Source organism: Scardinius erythrophthalmus (assembly GCF_964197995.2).
Source record: "Scardinius erythrophthalmus genome assembly, chromosome: 2".
Taxonomy (NCBI): domain Eukaryota; kingdom Metazoa; phylum Chordata; class Actinopteri; order Cypriniformes; family Leuciscidae; genus Scardinius; species Scardinius erythrophthalmus.
The window spans coordinates 35,621,952-35,646,506 of NC_138222.1; the positions used below are offsets into that span (position 1 = coordinate 35,621,952).

Genomic DNA, 24,555 nt, shown 5'->3' on the forward strand with positions numbered 1-24,555 from the left:
GAGTATAAAGTAAGCCTATCGCAGTTTGAGTCAACAAAAATCACCATCTTACAGATTTCTTACAAGTAATCATTATGCCACAATAAGCAGTGGTCCACAGCAATCTGTCAAAAGCTGTGGGTGCTTTATTCCCTGGAAATAAAGAAGGAAAGAAGGAAGACGTTTCCTGGAAGTTTCCATTCCCTGGAAATTGTACTTTTGGAAAAGTGATTGTCACTTGGGTAAACATTCATGCAATTAAAATGAATGATTGGAATTTAACGATAGGCAACCTTTATTTCATTCCCACCTCACAACAGTTGCCAGTCCATTTTTGTTTGCAGTTGCCAGCAAGCGTTTGTTGAAACAGTTGCTCTCTCTGCAGACACAAGGCCCCTCTGAAGGATTAGTTGGGTTTTATTTACCTGCTCCGAGGAATGCTTTCGCCCAGTCGCTTTTGTGTCTGTGTAAATGCTCAAGGTCAGGGCTGAGAGTGAGCCTCACCAACAGCTCTAAAAAGCAGCAAAACCTGCAGCACAATGAAGTCTTCTCAAGAATTGGTAGTGGAATTTCTATTCGTGTTGCAACAGAGTTCAAAAGCTCAAACTTCCATTCACTCACTAGTTTTAACACCCTTCAAAGTGTCCATGCGCGCACACACACATACACACACACAATCAGAAAAGACAATAAATGGATATAGTTGTATATTTAGTTCTTTGTTGTTGGTGCAACACAGAGATAGTGAAGACACTGATCTAGCCATCTTTTATATTTGCTAATGATAGAAATTGCAGTCTGAATTTGCACGCCAATAAGGCTAGAACATTCCCTTCAAACTTTAGTAGCCTACTATTCTCAATACCCAGTTTATCAGCTGAGCTCACATTGGCTCTCTGGGACTATTCCTCTATATATTATTGATAATATTGTTCAGCAGAGAGTTCACATGAATGATATCATGATCTAGGAGGTGCTTGCGAAAGTTTTACAATTGTAAGGATGGCATCTGTCCGTTCAGTTTTACAAAACGGAACTATTTCACTTTGCTATGGATGTGATCAGCGTTTGTTTGTCATTTCGAATTTCTACGGTCTGAACTGGGTTTGGGGCTCATTGTTAGCCTGCATAAAGTTAGGCTGTCTTTTTTCCTTGCTTGAATAGAAGTCGCCTATCACATCTCAGACTAAACCAAAGGAAAAATCAGAGATCGTTAGAGTTTGGGTTCGCCTTGTAACCGCGAAGAGTTCGAGTTATGCATCGTGTATTAGATTTGAAGTGGATGGCTTCCTCACTTCCTCTCGTTGCACCTGGTGCACCACCTGTTTCGTTCTTGCGAATGCGATTAACTATAAAAAAATCACTATTATATGAAGACGGGAAAAGTGTGTAGGCTAAATGTGTTTAATAGCCAAATGTGTAGTCTAATAATTTAATGTATTTGATTCCGTCACATATTTTGACGTAATTCTCATGGCGGCGAGTAAAAGCCACACTAAAGACCTTGACATGAGAAATCACCAAAGAGCCAATCTAACAGGCAAGGCGATTTCCAGTAAATGTGCGTTTTAAGCACGCAAACAGTAGCCTTTTTTTATCTGCGTGAGAGATTTTCAGCTGTTTACGCTAAGGAGGACTATCCTGCTCATATTTAACATGGGACCACAACTTTTCGCAAGCATACAAAATGCAGATCAAAGACTTTTTCGCGTCTTACCGATAGCCGCTTTCAACATTTAACTTTCCGCATTTCCACACGTTGGTTTGAATGGGTTGGTTTCTCCCACTCGAGCTTTATGCAAACTGAATAGCCCGATTTACGTGGGGGGAAACTCTGGTCAACTCTATCCGATTACGTTTTTCATTACATCAATAAAATATTTTGTATTTAATGATTGTAGCCTATTTACATTTAGACAACTTGTAAGCCATCTTTTGTTGTGCCATGTCTTAAACGTGACCGCAATGAACATAATTAGCCCTGTTAATATTTAATAAACTGCCGACGAGAAGCGACTTTTTAAGCAACAGCAATAACAATAAAATATTTATGAGCGTTAATAATATCAATAACAACAATAGCCTATTAAATCTTCTGATTATTAAAATGATAGTTCAAGATGTTCAATTTCTGCATCATCATCAAAGGATATTCATGAAACAAAAACATACAAACGAGCAGTTTGAATATTTTCTTTATCTCATTCATTTATAATAAACATATAAATAATAAATTCTATACATTTCCTGACACCTTGCCTTAATGAAAGACAAGTTAACCGGTATGGCCACTCAATCATATGCTATCCAAACTGTGCATCAGCTGCATTTTATTTCTATAAAACTATTTACTATTACAAAATATGAAAAGAAAAATACATTTTAGTCAATGTACAGTAGTTATTAATGTTTAACGAAAACCTTTGTTCTTTACTGTGGGACTATTATCGTTACTGAATTGTCAGAATGTGCATTTCGCATTTTCTTAAAGAAATACAAAAAAAACAATGAAACCAGAGAAGAGTGAACAATATGTCTGTCCCAATCTGACAACCAAAGCAATGACAAAATAATAGAGAATTCTAAAAGAGATAACAGCACAAGACTGCAAAGACTCTGCACCTATTTAAATTAAAATATATTCTCGTATCTTACACTATTTCAAATAACGAAAAGTGATTAGGTAACGATCGGTCAAAATCTAATGTACAATTCTGTGTATAAAAATATAATTTCTGGAGCCCCGCGGCGTTTGCTTACCCCTAAAATATAACAGTCATTTGCACATATGCACAGAATGTTACAACCTGTCATGAAATTTTCATTCTTTTTTCCATACATTATTTTTTTTTTTTCCTGTTTACATGAGATATACAAAAATAGACTCTGCACCGCTGGATGATCATTCAAATCCGTTTGTGTGCCACCAGCCTGAGTTCACGCGAGAATAAATTATGCAAAGAAAACTTTTAAGGCTCCATTTATTCTTTGAAAATGACATTTTTTTTAAAGTCATTGTAATAAATATCCCAACTCCGCTCGGGGCCTTTGTCTCTTTCTCTCTCACTCTCGCTCTCTCTTTCTCTCTTGTACTAACATTGTCTTATATCCTACATTAGTGTGATTTCTCTTGCTTTATTTCCATATGAAGGTGTTCAGCTTGAGTTTACTGACATCCCCAAAGGATGAAGCATGTGGCTGTCCAAAAGCCACGTTCCCACTTGATAGAGGAGCTTGGAGTACCAGTGGACTCCCTCCTGTTGTAAAGTCGCACTGGACTCACTGATTAAGTTTTTAGGGAAAAGGACTGATGTCACGTCATAATAGAGCCTGACGGGCGCGAAGGCCAAATGCGCGAGCCCGTGGTCCTCTATTACGGCGTAACAGGACGCCAGTATTCTGTCGACCACAATGGTTCCATGAGCAGTCACTGGTGCGAACGAGCCCTGGTGCTCCTCCGTGTATATCCGCTCCACGATGACAGATTTAAGTTGACCGCTATCATCAACAACCATCACCTTTTGTCCGGCCCTGACACTGCTGGCATACGCGGCGGTCATGGTGTGGAGATCATCCGTTGAGTTGTCGAGGACAAAAAGGAGATGTGCAGCGGTGAGTGTGATCTTTTCAACGGGTTCTTTCGTTTCTATGACGTAAAACATACGTCGCGTCGCGGAGTCTCGGTCTGTGAACATGATGAAGTCGCTGTACACGAGGTTCCCAGCGCTGTCCGCCGCCAGCACCTTGTCACCGGGGTTCAGGTCCTTCACGGCCTTCTGCCCTCCGTCTTTGAGCGTGACCAGAGCCGAACCTGGGAAGCAGCCTCCAGATTTTGCAGCAACCGAATTTTCTGTCGAGACAAATAGCAATGGGTGAATAAAACGGGGCGCCTTTTATGCAGCATATCATGAAGTAACATAATTAAGCATTAGGCCTGTATTTTTAGTTATGACGAAGCTGTCAAATAAATAAAAAAAGCGCGAAAAGAATGCACGTAAACTAGGCTATATCAGCCCCAAAGTCGCCAAAAGTAAGAAAAAGTCTGAATAAACAAAGGAAAACGTGGCAACGGGAATTAGGCTGTAAATCGAAAGCTTTTCCCCAAAAAAAAAAAAAAAAAAAAAAAAAATGTCTTTGTTTGAGATGGAGGAGGAAAGAGGCTGGACTGCTCTAATTAAAAACCAATAAAGCCCGGACATTGTCATTCTAATGCAGCTTGTGTACAGAGCACTCTTGGAAAAGGACACTCCTGCCTTTCCTTGCGCCTCTTTCATATTTGCTCAGGTGCAGAAACTTCTATGTGACAATTCACACTTATAGAATGAGAAAACCCCAAGCAGGCTCAAATAGTAGGCTACCTATTTACTCAGCCCCAGACACTTTTCCAAGGCTCTAATGGTGTAGATTTGAATGTAAATTAGAAATGCTAGCGGTAGTCAATCAATGCCCTCTTCTTCTTTCCTTTCATTTTTTAAACCATCATGCTCTCCGTTGTCAAGCTTAATGACAATAATTCGGGCCTTGTGGGATCTCTTCACATTCCGATCTCTTGGGTCGGTAAACAGAGCTATAGAATGGACTTTTCGTCTAATCCTCTCATAAGATTCTAGGGCATGAAATAAGATGGTGACAATTGAGAAACAGATTTGGGCGAGCGAGTTCGACCTGGCTCTGTTTAAAGCCTGTAATGTATTTGTAAAAGTGTTTAGAATTTAAATCAGATTTGGCGAAAGCCTGAGGCTTTTGCCAATGTGTTCCAGCTAAATTATCTTCGATCAATGTTAAACTTATTACACTACAAAATAAATAAATTGCTGATAGGAATTAGGTCTACATTGTATTTGCGCAAGTGATGCCACAAACTCCGTCGTGTTTTTCATCGTATATTTTAAGCGTGCGTGTTTGATTTGATATGTCTTCATAAGCAATGCTTATTCTGTTTCAGTGAGTGATCTTGTGATGACTTGATAAGCGCTTCCTTCAAAGAGACAGAGTGGGGCGATGTAAGATCAGTTAATATATTGGCTCGAAAGTCTTTCTGTGATAGTCGTTTTAACTCACAGTGTGAAGTGAAAGATTTAAAATATCTTATAGAGGAATAGCCTTGAAACAATTAGTATTTTTCATAAGAACTAAAATACATTCGATTTATTAATTAGAATAACATTTGTTAGAAATAATCATTTCTTTGCCAGAAGTTACTTTTATGAATACAGTTATAATTTAAACTTTCTGTAATAAATTAAAAAAAATTGTTGTTGTTGTTGTTTTCACTGTATCAGTATTTAAAAGCAGATTATCTTTTTAAGCCTGATATTTTTTCCACATGAAATGGAGTGTGAAGCATTGTGCCCATCACTTCGATATTTTGCCCTTCCAATCAACCTGCCATGGTCTTACCTGCTTTGACAGAGCAATGGATGTGTGCTTTGGACTCGTAATAGACCCAGTCAAATCCAGCTTCTACAGCTAACCGAGAGAGTGTCCCATATTTGCTCTTGTCTCGATCAGAGGTGGTGATATCAACAGCTCTTCCCTCGTAGTGGAGTGATTCTTCAAAATGGTGACCGTCCTCATCCCAGCCCTCTGTCACACGCAGCTTAACCCCCGGCCACTGGTTCATTACAGAGATGGCCAGTGAGTTCAGCTTGTCTTTGCATCTCTAATAGAAAGACAGCGAGAGAACAGGAAGAGAGATGATTTTTTATATTTCCATTCATTGATCCATGTTGCCATACACATAAAACACACACACACACACACACACACACACACACACACACACACACACAATAAATAATCCTCTTAATCTCCAAAAATTCCTAAATGAGCTTGCGTAAAAGCTTTTTAAACAAACTGACAGTTTTAGTTTAGTTAAAGACCTCGGTGTGATAGACTGGTTCAGTATTATCTTATCACAATCAGTCAGTTCTGAACAGCATTTTAAAGGATCACAGCACTCCAGACATCACTTACAGTCAATAATTCTGTAACTATCCCAATCAATATGTCCAGACAAACAGGTTGACTTACAAATAGGTCTATGAAATAAGAGTCCTGTATTTACACTGGAAATAATTCAGCCTTGAATGCAAGGCTATTCTGCCCAAAGAGCTCAATGAAAAATTGATAAGTTATTGCATTCGCTTCACTGATCTAAAACATATAGATCCAACTAGGTGTGACTGCATCAGGACCTCTTCTGCTTAAAAGGCCAGAATATGTAACTTGAGATTAGAAGGCAAAAAATACTGAAAAGTGATGGTCAGTTAGTGATTTGTGGTTTTTGTTATTTAAACATTTTGGTTTAGAGCAGTGGGTCTCGCCGAGGTGCAGGTACGAGATACGGAGTATCAGGCCATGTGTGGGTGGTGCACCCACTAACCTTTCCCGGGACCTTGTGTTGGGATGCTTGGCCTTCTCCAGGACAACTCTTCCCAACACTTAACCAATATGTCAAATAAAACACTACAAAAGACTCTTTCACTGCGTCCAAGAGGAGAAGCAACTACTCATTATTCTTGCAGCACAGGTTTGCTCAAGGGACGTGATGTGATTGCTTAACCGACGGTCTTTCAGAGGTTATATAAAATCTATTCAAAATATGCTTGCAAATTGTGACACTAAGCCAAATTAATACCTGTAATAATTCACACAAATTCCCTCCTAGCTTTGACTCGCTCGCTGCCTCTTTCTCTCCCTACTTCACAAGCGCACACACACACACACACCATCCGCAGCCTATAACATCTACATACATTTCTGTACCAGACTACTAACGCCCCACTTTCTACTGATTCGCCTGACCCTCTAATTTTCATGTCTGCGTTGAAGGCCACACTGCATCATACATTAAAAAATGAAGTATAGTCAATTATAAAACATATAATAGTTTAAGTTCACTCCATTATGTCTCAATGTCTATTATGCAAACCACCAAAAACTTAATGTGCTTCACACATGCATCCTCTTATGTAGCTACATTAATCATTTTCTTACTGTGATACTGATACATCTGTGGACTGAATGGAAAATGACAGACTGGTACTTTACCCTTATAGACAAATATATTTCCTGTAACTATAGTGATTTTACTTTAGTTATTTTGATCTGCTGCTTATTAGCTCTACAGCACTCGTGGGACTCGAATGAGAGAGGAAAATACAAACAAGGGACCAAAAGATACAACCTAGCATATTATGAGCAATACTGCCGGGGATTCAAGACCCGTGAAGCCTTAACTCTTTATTAATTCATTGGGTCGCGTGCCGCAAATCAAGCCAAATTCTGTTCAGCCACCATGAAGCGCAGCGGGAACCCCCTGTGCCGCCGCTTTGTGCTCCACACGAGGTTTGTTCAACACGCCGCCTATAGTCACAGTCAGCTACTAATCTCCTCTCAAAATGAACTGTTATAGAGGAAACACTTATCAGCTACCTGTCAGAGCAAACAGCCTCCAGGATGCCCTCGCACTTGCGCCTAATTTCGTGAGCAGCACCGTTAAGTCCAATTCACTACACAGCGTGTTCAGCCAACAAACCATCTCTTCCACTCGGATGCGCTTCTCCAAAACATTTGCTAAAAGGACACCTCGTTAACTCCCTTTGAAAAGCTTAGACGTCCATTTGAAGTAACAAGATTGCAGGGGTAGCTTTCCTTTTTTAATGGCAGTGTGTGTGCCCGCGGGTCATCACACACTTATAATCACATTCACCTTAAGTAGAGTTTGATATACATCTGAGAAAACCACACCAGACAAGGGTTTCATCTTTTTTTAAGGACCAGAAAAGGGAGACTTTATAATGCACCTGCGCAGCGCGTATAAATTCACTTTGGTTGACATTCGCAATGCTTCAGCAAACCTCGTCCATGCGATAACCAGTCATGACCGGTCATTTTGAACCGAATGGCTTTTCAGCAGAGGCACGTCAAAATAACCTAATAAAAAATATTACACTCAGGGTAATCACTTTGTAAATTACACGGAAGCAGACCTCAATATGCTTTGTATAGCAAATATATATTCGATGCATTACTAAGCAGCAATGTTATTCTTCCTTTGGGCAAAGGGTCAGAAGTTCAAATGATCCCTGCTAATGCGACGAGAGTGGAAAGCCATGTTGGGGACAGACAGCCTATTCCCGAAGCTGTCTGACTTTTTCAGAGGCCTAGCTTTCGTTTCAAAAATGAAATAAAGAAAAATTAAAGAAAAAAATGTTAAATGTCATGTAGGCTACAACTCGGACAAAAACAAAAAAAAGACTTTCTATAATTTTTGAGCAGCACACATCTCTAGCATTAACCATAAAATGAATAGATCGAAGTCTGACTAGTCGAATATAATTTCAATCAAAGAAAACAGTTTACCGCATCTAACGGATTAATCACATAGCCTAGCCATTTATCAAAATATCAGCGCATACTGCAATTAAAGTAATGTTTTACTAGTCTACTCCTGGTGTGTACCACATAAAACTTGTTTCTGCATGTGCATCGCTTGATGTTGCTTATATATCGGTCAGTTGTAAAACAAATAGGCCTATAGATTATGCAGCATCGCATGTGGCGTAAAATAATTGTCAGAATATGAGCAAACCCCTGCATAATATCGAAAGCAGAGGGGTGAAGACAGATAGGCCATTGTGTCTGATTCTAATCTGTCACTAAGCGGTACCGTCCTGGCCCATTAATAAGCAGAAACAAATTTAAGAGCATCCTTTGAGAAATGTCAATATTTTCATGCCCTGATAAGCAGCCGCTGCGAGCGGGTGGGCTGCGGTATGACTACTAAGCGATCCCATGAACATGTACGCTTAATTTCCGTCTATATTTAGCTGTCATGAGACTGACATATTATGCCCACCACAGTCCCTTCAGATCAGGTGCCGTACCTATCTAGCAGGATACCCACATTTTATAAAACATATAGGCTAACGCGCGCCTGATGTAGTAGCCTATCTCATCGAGGACAAATATAGGAACAGAGAGGGTGAGCAAGGAGGCAACCAGCCGGTCCTCTCCTGAAGGCATTTCTCTCGCACAGCTTCATTAGAAAGAGCCGTGCCGCAAGACTAATTCACAATCCTTACACGAACTGTACTTTCTTAAGCTCTGACTTAGAAACAAGCCCCGGTGTGATTTGTGAACGGAAAGGAATTACCTGTGTCATGAGTCTGTCCGCGCCTGTGTTCTCCTCATCCTTAAAGATAATGTCGGGATTGTAATTTGGAGTAAGTTCTTTAAATCTCTCCGAATTGCGCGTTATCTTGCCCTCGTATCTGCCGCTGGCCCCTAAGGTCTTCTCCGCGACATTAGGTATAAACTGCTTGTAGGCGAGAGGTGTCAGCTTCTTCGGATGTCTTCTTCTGCCGTAGCCTCTGCCTGGACCGCAGGCCAGTCCGGACACCACCAAGGACAGACTGAGAAGAGACACCAGCAGCTCTCTCGTCAGAAGCCGCATTTTGCCGCACGGTGAATCTCGCTGCGGTGTTCTAGAGCGCCCTGCGCGGTCTGTCTAGCGGGATTTCTCGTTCTCTTTGCGTGGATCTCCGGCGATGTCCTTGCCTTCTCCTCAGTTCACGCGTGCCCCTCAGCGCCAAGCCCTACCGTGACAGGTGCGTAAATGTGCGTCTGATAACGCATCGGAGGTTTGCGGCGTGGATGTGAAAGGTAAGACTAACCTCAAAATCGCAACGTGAGTTGAAGCCACAGTCACTTATGCGAGAAGCCTCTTTACTCCTATGTATTATAGCTGCGATCTGAGGTAGGGAGGGACCTGATTGGCTCGACGGGACGAACCCTTCTGATGTTATCCCACAAAACGGACGCACAAAAACCTTTAAAGAAGGTGGGTTTCAGGGGAGGGACACGGTGATATGTGAACGCATCAGTTTTCCCCGCTGCTGTCCATGAGGCTGCGACATGCATGTGTGTTACTCAGTTTGTTACTGGGATGCAAATGCTCCATCCATCTATGTGACCTGCTAATGGACCATTTATGTTTAAATCACTTGGGCTGTATATGTTACTGCTTAATGTGCACACAAGGGTGAATGCGACTTTCAAAACTTCATTTAGGCCTATCACCAGTGAGGACATTAATCTGATTAATCATAGAATAATTAAAAATACAAACATACATTTTAATTTAAATGTAAACTTTTTATCTCTTTTATCGCATAATTATCAGGTTGATCACTTGTTGTCCCATTAACCTCTAACCTGAAAAAGCTGAACTTTACAGAAGCTGCAACTGTTTTGCTGTCATTTTTAAAGTTTTAAAGTGAAAGGATCATTTTCTGAACAATTTACAGGATTTCACTTTCTTCGAAATTTCATCCAAACAACTATTTCCAAACTGAAAAGCCTGGGATGTTTTGGTAAATTTAGGATACAATTAATTATTCCTCCATATTCCATTGGTGCGAGAGAGTAGGAGGCAGAGATTAAGTTGGCTCTTCTGCCCAACACAGCTTATTTGAGATATTGGAAAGGGCTCTTCCTGTGCACACAAATGCTAAGCTGTCTGTTTGGGAGAAAGATCAGCCTGCAAAAACCCTGTCACCCCTTAAAGTCCACTTCAGTGACAGATTAAGCCATGGTAACCACTGTGTTCCCTGGCCCATAGCAGCGGGTTAGGTATGTGTTTTATTGTCTTATTTTCACACATTTTCCAGACTGCTCTATCAAAGATGGTGGCTGCTTGTCTTGTGAAATACATTAAGAAAGCAGGACCCCTGCTGAAGGTTTTGTTCAAATGACCATGACATGGATGATTTGTTGTCTAGTTTGTTTTAGTTTTGAGGTGTGCACTTTTTTGACTGCTTAAATATCACAAATACCATTAAATCATAATGATATGTGAAGAGTAAAACAAGAGAGATCTTTTACGTGCACCACACAGGAAAATGATCTATATTTTTTGTCATAATTTTTGATTTAGCTCCATTGGAGATTGTTTCATGGTCAACTTTACATTATATTAATCCTCAGTGTGAACCTCTCAGGATGTTGAGAGCAAATCGAGCAGTTAATCTCTTCTAAAACAACTTCATAAGCTCTGAATACGCAACTGAAAGAGAGGCAGTTCAATTGATGTTCCTACTTCTTGCAAACCGTCATACAGAAGTTACTTTATGTCTGATTTAATGAGATTATGACCACCTGGCCACATATGTCTAACAGGAGTGAACAGTACAGACTGTAGTATGATTTTCTATACGCTGCCACACTATGATGAACGTGTTATGAACTTTCACTTATTTAATATGAAGAAGTTTTGGAGGTTGGCAATAATCTGATAGTTTACCTTCAGTGTATTAGACAGTTAATGAATCAGTGTGGATGACTACAAGGAAAAATGGAGTACAGAGGAGAAACAGTCACCCGCATGCTGTAGTGGAGCGTGATTTTCCTGCTCCTTCCTGATCTCTAGTACAATTACATCTTGGCAATTGCATTCAACAGATATCATTAGGTCACTGATATTGTCTTCCTTAACCATACTTCAGCAATTCTATGGGAGCAGACAGTAGACATCATAAATCAGGTCATTCAGGTATGTGTAGCATGAATAAGCCCTACAAACAAACACATATCGTGTAATTCTGGGACTCATACAAGATCAAATGCTGCCCCAATTGACTAATCCTTTGAGAATGACCCTAAGCAGTCAGTGTACAGCGAAACAGTCTTAAGGACAAACATTCTGTGGAGGAACACTTAGCCTCGATTTCGGGCAGCTCTTTGTGTAGTTATGGACTGCAGGGAGTGGAACGTGGGGAATTTCACAATCGTGTACCTGAGGTTCCAGCTCAGCTCCGTCTCAGAGTGTGTAAAGAGTTTTTTATTTGCCTCGCTCAGCCGCTCCCTCTACTTAAACACAGTCTCAGTCCTCTCAAGGCCAAGGCAAGACAGCCAAGCCCCAGGTCAACCCTACACAGCGGGAGGGAGAAGAGAGCCTTAGAGATGCGCAAATACATTCTATTTTCAATTCGAACAGAGATTTAGGGGGCAAAGGGGGCTGGTGAGCACTAAAAGTAATTCAGAAACCCAAGACGGAGGGAAAAAAAAGTTTTTTTGCATGTTATCAATGGCATTTTCATATTGACTTATCACATTCCATTCAGTGATAAAGACAAATTCCTCTGTGGAGCCTGAGAAAACCAATTTACTCGCCAGCATCAGCCATCATACACTACTAATAATGATTATGAATGGTAGCATGGTTCAATATTTTGTTGTTTCTCAATACTATACATGGTTCCATGTTTACTTATAATATTTAATGCTCTAAAAAACTCCTGGGAAAGACATGTCCAAGACTTGGTCAGAACTGTAGAATGGTGATGGACAGCAGAAGAAAATATAAATGCAGTGCAATGCAAATAAGTGTGCTCATGAGAGTAAACCATCTGCTGCAGCATGCTTTGTTCGATTGCCATTTGACCTGAGGACACAGATAGTATCTATTTAATGAACTTGGGGTGCTTGTGGCCTGTGCCATATTACCTAGAGCAACAGTAATTCCTCTGGAAATTTAGTCAACGTTCAACGCGGTTGACCGCTGTAACCAATGAAAAGTGAAAGCATCATTAAACACCCACTCACATGCTATTGGCCATCACACCAGGATAAGTGCTGCCTTTCTACCTGAGTGTTTAGAAACATTCCACAAGAATAGTGAACAGTGATTTCATTCCCACACTCAACAGTCTACTGGACAGGTTCCAGGATGTTGCTCACTGAACAACATTTCAGCCAATATTTTTCATATTGATCGTAAAATTAATTGTTAACTACATGTGTCTGCACGCTTCTGCTTCTGGTGATAGATAAGAATTAGTTTTGAAATAAGCACTGTAAAGTCATCAAAGATCAGGAGCGGAGCAGAATTCTCCCACAGACTACTGCTGCTGAAGAAGAGAGAGAGTGCAGCAGTTCCTCATCACAGCCTTGGATAATGACCTCATTCCTGTCGCCAGAGTTTTGCGATCGAGGGCAGCGAGATTGTACGGGAAAGATGCAAAGCCTGAAACGAGGAGAAGACATGAATATTAAGCACAGGCACAGGGCAAATGGTGAGAATTATGTGGAAAGATGAATCGATGCTGTGACCAATTACTTGTTATTATTGCAGAATCCTCCCATCTCTCAAGTCTCAAGACACACCTCTTCAAGAGACTTCTGACCCAGATGATTTGTATCTAGCACTATATCAGCATTATATTTATATCCTTGTAGAAATTAATTTTGTGCTCTGGCATTCTCTGGTGCGTTTTGCATGACTTTGTTGTGAACACCTGCAAAGGTTATTGTCATTTATGATGTATGGCTCTGGAGCACTTGATTCTCCTATTATTATTATTATTATTATTTTTGTACAATTAACATTGAACTGTATAATTGACTTTTGACCCAGGCAACCAGTTGAGCAGTGCTAGTTTTTATATATGTATTTATTTATCAAGCATCCATATATAAGCAGCAGGATAATGCAGGACAATCATCTTCACACTTCAAATTGGGGTCCTGGTCACCCTGGCTGAGGTTATATTTTACAATAATGAGGGACTGACTGTACATTATCCCTTACTCATGTTATATTTACAAATGTTGAAAAGAAAAAAGCAAATAAGAAAAAAAGCAAGCCCTAAATCCCAGGAATAGCCTAAAACAAATGGTTGAAAAAGTCGAGAACTGCCTCTGTGGGCTTATTTCATATCCTCACCCTTGTTTTAAAAGCTCTAATGTCTTGTGGTAGCTTCAAAAGCAAAATCAGCTTTCTAAATCTATTTATGGATCTTAATAAACTCCAGACAAACTTGCTTCAAGAGATGTTTTTGGTTTAGACACGTTTCTGTGTGTTTTATATTAGGTATTTGTTCAAGGCTCAGATTCATTTCTAACTAATAATCATACAGAGTGAAGGCATTTGTCAGTTCAGGACAACTTTTATCTAGTTGCAGTCTGTTCAAATAATAGTTTCCAGTAGATGAGTATCATATTAGAAGCATTTGAAAGGTGTGGTTCAGATCCGTGGAATTTTCCCAGAACAAGCAGGGGGGATTACTGTATAGACAGATAGACAAACCTGCACCAGCCCTTCCAGGTGTGTCCTTTTGATGGAAAAGAAAATTCAGACCTTGATTCTACCCTTAACCAACAGCAATATAGAATGCAATGCCTGTTAAACCATGTAATGCTCGTTCTCTGTGACTCTTAAGGTCTTACATACTCGTACTCACCTTTTAGCCTGTTCCTTTTTCAGAACCCCCCAATGAAGGCGGTTGGTTAAGTATGTGGCAGAAGCTCAGTAGACAGGCACATGACACATGCTTGCAAAGCTTGCACCAAGTTGAGAGGCGGTATAACTTTAAAAGAATCAGTTTTTTTCTTTGTGTTCTATTTGATTGATTTGGTCAGATTCAGTCCTCATATGGCCTATGGCAAACACAGCGGGGTCCCACTTTATATTAGGTGACTATTATGTACATTTAATCGAATCATTTGGTACAATGCACTTATTGTGTGCATAGATGTTTTTACATTGTACTTGTATTTTTAAAATACCTGCATGTACTTACAGATGTAATTAATTTCTGTAATTACATTGTTGACCCTTCCCTTAGACCTTAACCCACCCTTAAACATAACCGTACCACCAAAGCTAACCATACCTGTATCCCACCTCAAGTAGTAGCAAAAGTGTTTACAGTACAATATAAACACAGTAACCACATTGGACTTATTTAGGACACCTAATATAAAGTGACCCACATCAGTTTTTAAATATGTTTACGTTATAGTCTACTCTACAGCTTCAGCACATGGAGTGTCCTTTAAAGATGCATGATTTAATTACATATTTTCACGCATTCAGAAGGTTTTGAAGATTCTGCTTCATGCAGGGATAGTAAGACACCTGTTGTATTGAAATAATCTTATCTTTGTGTTCGTTGATTTCTCTCACAAATCAATCTCAGCTGTAATTATGAGATTATGTTAACACAAACCTAAAACAAACAAGCTGAAACCATAACATATCACCATCAAGCATTTGTTCTTGTTGTTTTTGCCAAGAAGCCTTTTACAATTACTTTTGTATGTACTTTATACAGCTTGTAAGCACAAGCACTTTTTTTAACTAATGAAAGTGTGTTTTTACACTTTTCCTCAATGATGCAACTTGAGGAAATGTAGAGCGTAGAAACATCAAGTTCCCCATATCTATATAAATGTAAATAATCAAGAATATTATTGAAAATTTGAAGCAGCTAAATCACAAGGAATCTTCCAGTGTTCAGTCCCTCTTCCTCCCCTGAATGACTTCCAAATACGTAACAGTATGGATCATGTTGGCAGTCGGTTTGATCTATGTCTACACAGGTGGGAAAGCACCTCAACCTTTATCTTTATGACTGTAACTCTGTCTGACTGGAAGGGGGTGGGGCGATTTGAAGCACTTCTGTACTGTAGACTAATGCAAGCCGTAAATGCATCACAAACCAAAGATCACAAAGAAAACAGACAGGTGTGTGTTTATATGAAAAGCATAGAAGGGGTAGAAGAAAACACACTTATATCTAATAATGTATATATGTATACACATTTGATTCACAATGGCATGATGCACTAATTTCAATCACATCTCATCACATATTTATAATTAATCACATTATTATTTGTATGTTTGGTGCTCACTCAGGTTTTTCAACTTGATCAACATGTATTCAACCTTCAGCCGCGTGAGACCCCGCCACATCCGCGGCCTGTGTCGCTCCAGCATAAATGACGGGAGGGTGCATAAAACCTCACCAACTTGCCACATTAGACCTGAAGACCCGGCGCAGACTAACACTCACCACTCACAAATGTGTTGAATTTTTTTCCACTCGAGTGCTGCTGTAATATATATGTCTATTGAAGAGAGCAACTCACAGTTTTCTCAGATTTTGTATTTTGTGCTGTCCTCAGCATTTGTAATTACAATAAACAATAATATGACATGCTCTGATTAGTCAAAAATGTTTCTTTGACAGTTTTTTTTTCTTTCTTTTAAATATTTGTATTCTTTTTGTTGTTGTAGTTGAAGTGAAGGACACTCTCTATGGCCTTGCAGATCCAAGATCGAAATAAACCCAAACATTCCTGCATTAAATATCCGTGATTCAACCGTTCACATCAATGGCTTGCTGTCTGTAAGTATGCAGAGAATAACAATGGCGAAGAATTACAACTCAGATTATCTGCAAAATGTCATAGCTATAGCAGCCAAATAACATGCATTTTTATTTTCAGTATTCAGGTTTTTCTTGTTGTTTATTTCAGGGTCAAATAAAAAATAAAAAATCTGACCAATATAATGTTGGAAATATTAAGCCAAGTTTTATATCGGAACTATATACAGACACAATGTAAAGCTAAATCTTCACATTAACACTCTTTACAAAGCTACAATGTATTTCATTTGATGTTCATTTGAGTGATTCCATATACTGTACACAGCACCAATGCTGCTGTTAAAATTGTTGTTTTACAAAAAATCTATAATTTCCCCAATAAAAGTACTATGATATCTCAATACAGCTGCAATCATTTCCTTTGTTTGACATACACTATATATACTGTACATACTTTATATCATATCCCACCAGTTTAAGTCCAGGGGTAAATCTTCCAGAGTTACCCACAACAGACCTCAGTATATAAATAACTATCAGCCATGCTGCTTTGGATTTTACAGCCTTTCTAACAAAATCTAGACTTTTACAGTCCCATTAAAGCTCCATAAAGCCCCAGGATGGTTGCATGTTTTAAAGGATTTTTAATTTCTTATGGGATGCTTCAAAATATACCTTTGTCAGATTCATTATATAAATAAATATAATTAATAATATTCAAATATAAAATATATCATTTTATTGTTAAACGTGTTACTGCCAAACTGTGTAGTTCTTTACGCCATTTATTTTAAAAAAGAAACAATACAATGAATTAACTCTACTTTACAATGATTTTTACTAGCAATAGCAAACCCTGTGTGTTGTTAGAATTACATTAAAATAACTATTTGCTGAAAGAGATGACGGGTTTGAGGAAATGTGATGTGAGAGAAAGCACAAATTAAGGACTTTAGTCTCAAGTAAGTAGTAAAAATAATATTTATATTTGCTGATAAATAAATAATTTTATGTAGACAAAAAAGAGGTAACATCTTGTATTTCTTATCTAGTGGAACTAGATATGGCACAACCTATCCTTACCAAAGCAATGAATGCGAGTATTTCACTGAATGGCTTTTTGTTCAGTGTATTACAAATTGGATTATTAGTGATGAGAACAACATCTCAAGACCTTGCCTCTGCTATCCTTCTCAAGCCCAAATATACTATAATATATCCAACTACCTCTCTTGAATCCATGCTTTGCTCTACCATACCAGGAACTTCTAGCAGTGATTCCCTTTGTCAGTCTGCTTTCTAGACCACAGGGTCATGCAGATCTTTTGGTGTGGGACTGAAATAACGTGTGCTGTGATGCAGGACAGGACACCGGCAAGCAGCATCAGACAGACAACCCAATTAGAATCAAGCGTTTCCTGTCTCTAGGCAACCCTGGCATTGAGCATGACCCGAACCGGCCAATTACAATTTATCTCCCTGTCCCACTGACACTTTGATGTTCACGAAATATATAATGACTTCCTCTGAAAGACATTTACCTCAAAAAAGCCTCCACATCTCAACATCTTGAGTAACATTGCTTGGATTATGACGAATAGAAGGTTCTTAAGCAGGTTTCTGATCCCAAAACTATTTTAAGAGTCTTATTTAACAGCAAAATCCTTGCCAAGCAATAGGCAATGATATTTGGTGCTTAATCTTTGAGGTAAGCCAAAAGCATTCCGTTCATTTAGTCCATTCATGAGACTAAACCTAAATGTTTTATGCTTTATCATATATCATATCATATCACATCATACTGTATATATCCATCACCTGCTATATATCTTTAGGCCCGAATATGACAACCTCAAACACAGTAATGGACTGTACGGACTCTGTATGATTGTCCAGATATCCCAGAGAAATTGACAAAAAGACAAGGCAAATGAGACCAGGAAGGGACAGAATATGAGTTAAAGGGACAGAAAATGGTGGTTAGCTGGGGTCATACTACAGTCTCTCCACATAAGAACCCAATGTATAGGTGTAAAGGCAGTGGTGGGGGTGGGGCAAGGATTTGGATGAGGAGGTGGCTGAGCAGTTTAAAGTCTTCTTAAGCAAAAAACGTGATCAAGACTGACCTTGTATACAATGACCGTGAGCACCATACTCTGTGTGACAGAGTTACTGTGAATGAGAGGTGAAGGGGCCAATAAAATGTCAGCTGTAACATTTTTTGTGTGTGTTTTAACTACTAAAAATAGCCAATAGGGGGCGATATGGAGGTGTTCCCTAACTGTAAGAGACCCTTAGTGTACTGTTATTGACATCACATTAACATTATCAGTGATTAGAGGGAGAAGTGACAGCTAAAACAGATGCTGCATTTTTACTAAAAGAATAGTTCTTCTGAGGGAACCCAAAATTGATGACATAACAAAACTCTGCATAAAACATATGGAACACCCTCAACTTAAATTAGCTTCAGGTAGGTGTGAGGGGATGTATTTTCAAGTCATTTAGACTGATGGAAGATTTAAGTTTAAGCAACAAAAGGAAGATCAGGTAGAGAATATTAAAGAAAAACTTTTATTTCCACACTTATTTATAAAACATAAAAGTTTTTCAAAATTATGTATAGGTTGGTATATTAAAGATTTTAAAAGGATGGTTCACACAAGATGAAAATTTCATTTACTCACTCTCATATAGTTCCAAACCTGTATGACTTTCTTTCTGCGGTGGAATATAAAAGATGTTTGAAAAATGTTTCAGTGTTTTTTTTTCCAACCATATAACAAAAGCTGTTTTAGACAAACACTTTCTTCAAAATATCTTCTTTTATCTTCCACGGAAGAAAGAAAGTCATAAATGTTTGGAACAGCATGAGGGTGAATAAATGATGACAGAATTGTACGTTTTCTGTGAACTATCCCTTTAATGTACAGAGGCACAAACTAAAACCCTATACAATTATTGTACAGTTATGATGGCCGAAATGAGTGCACAGAAAACATCATCACAAACAGACAATACAGCAACCAGCCCAGATATATATATTTTTTTTAAATAGCGGTGCAGTCAAGGAGAATTTTCCAGGCTTCAAGGTTAGTATGTGTGTGTTTGATAGACGTATGTATTTGTGTGACAAAGATAAATGAGGTTTAGAAAGAACGCCTCAGCTGCACCCAACCCTCCAACACTGATCAGTAGAATGATTTGAGTGACAAGAAGAACGAATGTATGTCAATCAACAGCTAAAGTTGCCTGATGCAGAACTTAGGAAGATGCTTTGCACACATGCAGAGATTTGCGAGCAGGGACGAATCTTTTGAGTTGTTTAAACTTGGTAATGGCCACATTATACATATACAGGCAGCTGTGAGGACATAACCGCATAGTACTTCTGTAGCTAGATCAGCAGCCTATTGTGTAACTACTTCCTCGACAAGCATCCACTTTAACAAGCATAATGCAGCATAAATTGGCAGTTCACATCAATAACTCTTGTTAGGAGCATAATGACGCTGATGAGCAGAGATTGGTTCATCTGTTTAGTTCTGATTAAAAGCTGAATCAAGATACCTACAAGTACACACCCACACACTGCCATCAGCTCTGATGGTGTGAAGCGCTGTTCTTCGGATGGTGATAGGCCTACTCGCCTTCATTTAGCAAGGACACGTTAGCAAGGGCAGCAGGTAAATAAACCAGCCTGCTCTAAATATAGAGACTACACTCCTGCCCTTCATCCACACGAGAGATGGAAAGAGACAGTGAGACGGGAGGATGATAGATGGAGGAGATGTAGAGAATAAGAAAGATTTTGAAGAAAACAGAAGTCAGGAGGCACTGAAGGGACTACCTCTGGAAGCCAGGAACAACGTAACAGTTCAGTAGAGTTACTGAAAAAACATAACTGTGGCTTGAAATGGGTGGATGATGGAGACAGAAATGTTCTGCTAAAACCTGAACATAAAAAAAAGGCGATTTCACAGTAAATACTAACCAATAAAGGGATAGTGCATCTAAAACTTTCAAGCATCAAAAAGGACATTAAAGGGGTCATGAACTGCGTTTTTATTTTATTTTATTTTTTTATAAATGTTCTCTGCGGTCCACAACAAGATTTTTACATCAAACAACATCCTAATTTATAAGTAATAATCTATTTTCTATCCTGTTTTGACCCTCTCTTTTAATCACTCAGTTTTGATAGGAGTGCTGCATTCAAGATATGGAAGGAAACGCCCACTGTTATGATTGGGTCACAGTTTTGTATATTAAAATAATGTTCAACATACCATCCATTATACATGTGGAATTGTTTTTAAAACATACATAGTTGAAACATTTAAGGATACTACATATGCTTTATAGGCCAATGTCTTGGTTGTGGCAAATAAAGCTGAAGTACTTGGAGTTACCACAGTTATAATTGACGATGGATGATTTGTTGTGTTTCGTGTAAACGAATTATGAATGAATTTGTCACACTGTTGTTCTTATAGGCTATTCACAGATAAATAAATGAAAAAAACGTATAGGCAGTGTTGTGTTTTTAATAAAATGAAATGATTTGTAATGTCTTACTAATGACAAAACAGATGTCGCTCACTGGAGCTTTTATTCAGGATTAAAGAGAATGGTTTTGATCAAAACAATAACCAAAGCAGTGTTCCATATGTGCTTTCTTCCGTATCAGATATCCGGGGAATCATCTTCCCCCGTCTTCCCCAACTGTCGGATCCAACGTATTTGGCACTGCGTCTTCTTTAATTTCAATCTCTCTGAAAAGCCGAAGTCGAACTGTGTCTTGTTTACAAATGAATCCAAAGTAAAATGAAGCGAACAACCGAACAGTGTCTTACTGATGTGATCTGAATGGAACTTTGTTAAGATAAAGTTCATCCACACTTTCTTAATGCTAGGTTTTCTGGCCCCCCCTGGCTAATTTGTAACCCGGGCCCCAAGGCCCCAACCCCCAATTATCTTATCTTTTTGCTCCATGTAACAACAATCATTATCTATAAGCATAGCAATTATTGTATATTCAATTACAGACAATAAATAACTCAATTTAAAGTTTATCAAATAAACTGACATTTAGAACTGATGCATTTATAACTATATGCAAATAATTACATACTGCATACAGTACAACACCATTGTCTCATACACAGACACTATTTAAACTCTGTCTGGATGTCTTATAAGCTGTTGTATATAATATAAGCAGTCAACTTGCAATTTCTTTTTCCCCAAGTGCCGCGTTTTTCTCACAGCAAAACCTTCTTTAAAATCAAGCCGTCTTGCTAAATTGTATTCAACAGACAGCATGGTCAGACCATTTAGTATTTCTGAGACAGTGTTGATATGAGGTAGTTATTTTATTTGATTATAAGCTTACTGAAGGCTCTCTCTCCACTTGCAACGCTCACAGGCAAAGTGCAAAATATGCGCATGGCAATGCACACTTCACTGAAAACTGCATCTTGTAGATCTGATTCAAAAGCTCAACATTTATTATAATTATTAATCATTCACTGAGTGAATAATAAGTTTAACACACCAGCACCAGAAAGAAACGTGGAAATTAGCAAAAAACAGCGACAGGATCATTGAATCAGTGATTTGAACTCGAGAACCAAACCAGTTCTATTCATGAATGAATCATTCAGACCGGTTTTCTCAATGGGTTTCTCCTATTCATTGAACCAACCAACTCAAATGATTCATTCACGAATCGGGCATCATTACAATGCTTATTTCATAAACTCAAAATAAAAATGTCATAAAGCCCTCCCTGTCTTGCTCTCTCCTCTTTTTAGTGCTTTTCTTTATTCTTTTGGTATTCTGATTTTGCCTGCACCATCTCTTGCCATCTACTTGACTACCCTAAAACTGCAGGTGCAAAATAAAACAGCAATTTCACAACAATTATCAAGAGTCTGTGCGCTACAATATTTTTATAATACGTTGCACAATGACCTCTTATAGGGCAAAAGATCAAGGAAAATTTGATTTCTCAATTCATGACCCCTTTAGGGTAATGTGACATTAATCCATACAACTATTTATGACCATACGGTACATTGTAAGTCTTCTAAAATGACACGATCAGTTTGTCAAATCAAAACACTGATAAACGCACATATACAGAGCACATCCAGAATTGCAACACAAACCTTAAACATCAACTAACATCAAACCTCACTGGTTCTCGCATGACACAGGACCAAATGTCATGATGTTGGAGGTTTGTTTCACCATATTTGATGTCACCTGTGTATATGTTCATTGACCGGTGTTTTGATTTGATTTGAGTGAAAAAATGATTACATTTCAATCTGTTTATCATACAAAGTGTGTGTGTGTGTGTTCCACAGAAGAAAGAAAGTTATACAGGTTTGGAACAACTTGAGGGTGGTTAAATAATGACAGATTTGTTTTTTTTTTTTGTTTGTTTTTTTTGGGGTGTACTATGCCTTTAAGTACATTTGTGCCTAAAATTTGACATACACAGATAATAGAGAAGGTGAAAGGACATGAAAACACAAGACTCCCTCTGCAACTCACCATCTGTCCCTCTCTCCCTCTGTGTTTCTGTGAAACATATAGTCCTCTGCAAGCTTTAAAAGGATGAGACAATGACGTCAGCTTGGTATTCAAATTCAAAAAGAACAAAAGACAGAGGAAAAGAGATAAAAAAGAAACCAATTTGTTAGATGAAACATGTCTTGTGTGTGTGTAATTTAGAACATCTACTGTGCACCAGCTCTCATCTGGGACAAAACGTTCTGTCAATCTAGCCAGCCAGACTTTCTAATTATAGGCTACAGACACAAGAAGGTGGACATCCTATTAAAAGTAAAGATTAAAACTCCCTCTGCATATTAAAATCTCTGTCTAACATGACCAGCACTTATTTGCAAGCTCACAGAACATTGCATCATAAAGAAGCTCATAACAGTGATATTTTTGTTTGTCAGTTGGAATGTGTTATAGTGAAATGCATGTGAATCAAGAAACAAGGGTGCTGTTCACTGTTCAGTATAATAGCTGTAATTTGTTTTGGACATAAAAGTTAAGACTCTTATTTAAACCATCATCTCATATCCTCATAATACATCACAAATATGAATCCAAGTGTTACAACATGCACACAGAATGAGCAGTGAGTGAAAAGTCTCTTGGTCTTAAAGATCTAGTTTCTTATGACCATGGCCGGATAAGAGGGAATTCATTGTCCAAAAAGCCCATTAGCACCCAGTAAAAAATGATAAGATGTCTTGGTGATATTTTTTTCACTTTTCTGAGTCCAAAAGCTGGAAAATGCTGTCTACAGAGGTAGGAAGGCAAAAAAGGCATGTCCAAATCCAATGATCATGCTTACAGAGATACTTTCATCTGATCGAGATACATAGATGTATCATTTGCTGCCAATGATATCCCACATTCCTGTGCTTTTGATTCAATGACAGTTGAGCTAAAAAAAATGAAGGGTAACATTTTAATAATGTTCCGCCATTAATTAGTAATGATAAAACAAGTAATGCAGGACTAACGAGTAAGTACTACATTAACACTTCAGCTACTACTAACTAATATAGAAACAAAATTATCATTTTTACTCTCCACGTGGTCATAAAATGTATCACTAATTACCCAAGAACCTCACTCATCAAGGTCACTAGTAGTTCCTGCATAGTGACTAGGTAACACTTGAGTAATTATTGATGCATTTTATGACAACATTGAGAGTAAAAAAGACAATTGCTAACGTCTCAGACACGTTAATGTTGTGATTAGTAAATTATTCTTTATAATTTGTCATAATTATCTATTAGTTCTTAATGATGCCAATCTCATTAAGTAATTATTTATTACCTAATAAGGAACTATCTTAGTCCTAAATTTGATATTACTTCTATACTTCTATATTAGTTAATAGTAGTTGCTGAAGTGTTAATGTAGTACTACTCATTAGTCCTGCATTACTTCCTGCATAGTTAGGTATTAATGACGGACCATTATTATAAAGTGTTACCAAATTAAGTATGAGTTTCGGTTTGTTTGTAAATGCACGTTTTTAATAAACCTTTTCCACCTTTGATGTCATTTCTAGAGTGAAATTTGTTGTCACCAAAGCTCTCTGTTTTGTTGTAGATCACAAAACCATCATACTACCTCAGAAATATGTCCAAAATCAGTTTTGTGAGGTACCTTCAGTACATGCACAAACGCTGCCTGAAAAGTTCTTGCCTGATAGTGCAGCAAGGCAAGTCAGCTGCCTAGGCCTTCGGATGCAGTCTATGTCTCTCTCCCTCTCTGTATGCAGCTGCCGCATTTTCTTTCTTTTTTTTACATAATGTGTTTAAGATCATGTAGTGTTGTGTGTGTGTGAGTC

General features: G+C 38.4%; 1 protein-coding gene across 1 annotated transcript; it reads right to left on the reverse strand.

The window, feature by feature from the left end:
• Positions 1-3,134: 3,134 nt before the first annotated feature.
• Positions 3,135-9,439, reverse strand: shha (sonic hedgehog signaling molecule a; the record flags this gene model as incomplete). Its single annotated transcript, XM_081351728.1, has 3 exons — positions 3,135-3,829; positions 5,380-5,641; positions 9,140-9,439. The coding sequence occupies 3 exons, from the start codon at positions 9,437-9,439 to the stop codon at positions 3,135-3,137; spliced, it is 1,257 nt and encodes a 418-aa protein (XP_081207854.1).
• Between the last annotated feature and the right edge of the window lie 15,116 nt (positions 9,440-24,555).